Genomic DNA, 2,559 nt, shown 5'->3' on the forward strand with positions numbered 1-2,559 from the left:
GTTGTCAAACATGTTTTGAGTTTTTGAAATCTCTGCTCACATTCCTCCATCCACTGAAACTTTGCATTTTTCTGTGTTAGCTTGGTCAGCAGCACTGCTATTTTGGAGAAATCCTGCACAAAATGCCTGTAATAGCCTGCTTAGCCTAAAAAGCTGCGAATCTTTGTAGGAGAAGTAGGTCTGGGCCATTTCTGCACATCTTCAATCTTCTTAGGATCTACCATAATTCCATCCTTGGATACAACATGCCCCAAAAATGCGACCGAGTCTATCCAGAATTCATACTTCGGGAACTTAGCATAAAGCCGATGTTCTCGTAATGTCTGCAACACAGTCCTGAGATAATTCTCGTGTTCTCCTTGGCTACGAGAATATATCAGGATATCATCAATAAATACTATTACAAAGCTGTCCAAAAACGGCTTGAACACTCTACTCATTAAATCCATGAATGCAGTTGGAGCATTTGTCAGTCTGAAAGGCATCACAAGAAACTCACAGTGCCCGTATCGAGTTCTGAAAGTAGTCTTAGAAATATCTTCATCTTTGATTCTAAGTTGATGATAACCAAAACGGAGGTCAATCTTTGAAAAGTGAGCAGCTCCTTGTAACTGATCAAACATGTCATCTATATGAGGCAAAGGATATTTATTGCGTATTGTTATCTTGTTCAAATGCCTGTAGTCAATGCACATTCTCAGGGATCCATCTTTCTTCTTTACGAACAGTACTGGTGCACCCCATGGTGATACACTAGGTCTAATAAAACCCTTATCTAATAAATCCTGTAACTGTTGCTTTAGCTCCCTCAACTCTATTGGTGTCATTCGATATGGGGGTATCGATATGGGTTGTGTGTCAGGTAGCAAATCAATACCAAAGTATATTTATCATATTGGAGGTAATCCTAGTAAATCTTCAGGAAATGCATCAGAAAATTCTCTCACCACTAGTACATTTTCTATACTAACTGTTTCCTTTCTTGTATCATTTACAATAGCTAAGAGACCCAGCAACCTTTCTTCAGAAGTCGTTGAGCCTTTATAAAAGATACAATTTTGCAAGTCTCTGGAACCTGACTCCCTCTTAGAATAAAATTGCGTTCATCTGGTATCTCAACTTAACTATCTTTTCATGACAATCGACTATAGCATAGCAAGAGGATAACCAATCCATTCCCATCAGCATTTCAAAGTCAATCATATCAAGTATAATAAGGTCAGCTAGAGTATCTCTACCCTCAACCCGAATCTGACAAACACGATACACATATTCAGCTAATAGAGACTCTCCAAGAGGAGTAGCAACTAGAAAGGGATCATTCAATAGCTCAGGCTATCTACTAAACCTCAAAGCAAAGTACGAGGACACATAGAAGTGAGTAGATCCCGGATCAATCAACGCAAGTGCATCAAATGAACAGACGGAAAGAATACCTGTAACCACAACATTCGAGGCCTGGGCATCCTGTCTAGTAAATACAAAAACTCTCGCCTGACCTTTACCAGCATTCCCTTGTCCTTGATTCACAATAGCATGGTCTCCAGCACCTCGACCTCTATTTCGTGTACCTGTAGCACCTAAAGTATTACGAGTAGTCTGAGTCGGTGCAGCTGACTAAATAGAAGCCTGGTTGAAATTTCTCGGAGGCCGAGGGAAATCCCTCAAGTGATGTCCCAACTGGCCACACCAAAATCACTCTCTAGTTAGAACACGACATTGGCCCAAATGTGATCTACCACAAGTCTGGCAGACTGGAGTAGTGGCATATATCTGCCCAGAATTACGATATCCAGAAGATGATGGTCCCCTATTACCTTGTTTGTAAGGTGGTCTGTGAAGACATGTGTGTTCCTATCTGAGAACCCTGTTGTTGTTGTTGTTGTTGTCCCTGATTTCCTGCTTATCTATTTTCACTAAAATCACCTCTGAAAGTCCCTCCTGTCTTGGCCTTCTTACGTAAATCACTAGCTGCATGCTCCTCATGTCCCTTGTTTTCTATCTTTCTAGCAAGGTCAACTATATTAGAGTAGGATAAAGTCTTCATCTGTGGGGCTACTACAGTGTATAGACGACTAACCAATCCATCAACAAACCTTTGAACTCGAGCTTCTTCGGTAGGCACTAAGTGAAGAGCATATATAGCCAACTTACAAAACTTAGTGTTATATGTTGACACATCCATATCTGGAGTCTGAACCAGTCTCTCGAAGTCTCTAGCATATTGTTGCATCAGACTGTCTGGAAGAAAATGATTCTTGAACAACTTAGTGAACTCGTCCCATGTTAGTGCTGCTGCTCCTGCTGGCCTTCCTAGCAATAAAGTTTCATACCATGTGTTGGCCATATCCTCTAGTTTGTATGTTGTGAGCTCCACGACTCTCTCACTAAAACATCCAAGAGCAGGTAATGCCTTAAGTGTCCCATCCAAGAAACCTTGAGGATCTTCTAAATTATCAAAACCTGTGAATTTTGGTGATTTCAATTTCAGAAACTCTTGTAGGGATACTTCCTTATTTCCAAAAGTCTGAGTCTGTGCAGGTGCTTATGTCGGTAAAG

General features: G+C 40.8%; 1 protein-coding gene across 1 annotated transcript; it reads right to left on the reverse strand.

The window, feature by feature from the left end:
- Positions 1 to 890: 890 nt before the first annotated feature.
- LOC138870268 (uncharacterized) lies at positions 891 to 2,347 on the reverse strand. Its single transcript, XM_070148064.1, has 4 exons — positions 1,927 to 2,347; positions 1,437 to 1,580; positions 1,140 to 1,307; positions 891 to 1,039 (listed from the first exon to the last, which is right to left on the reverse strand). Exons 1-4 carry the CDS (start codon positions 2,345 to 2,347, stop codon positions 891 to 893), a joined length of 882 nt encoding a protein of 293 aa, XP_070004165.1.
- Between the last annotated feature and the right edge of the window lie 212 nt (positions 2,348 to 2,559).

The sequence above is a fragment of the Nicotiana sylvestris genome, chromosome 6, assembly GCF_000393655.2.
Source record: "Nicotiana sylvestris chromosome 6, ASM39365v2, whole genome shotgun sequence".
NCBI classification, from domain to species: domain Eukaryota; kingdom Viridiplantae; phylum Streptophyta; class Magnoliopsida; order Solanales; family Solanaceae; genus Nicotiana; species Nicotiana sylvestris.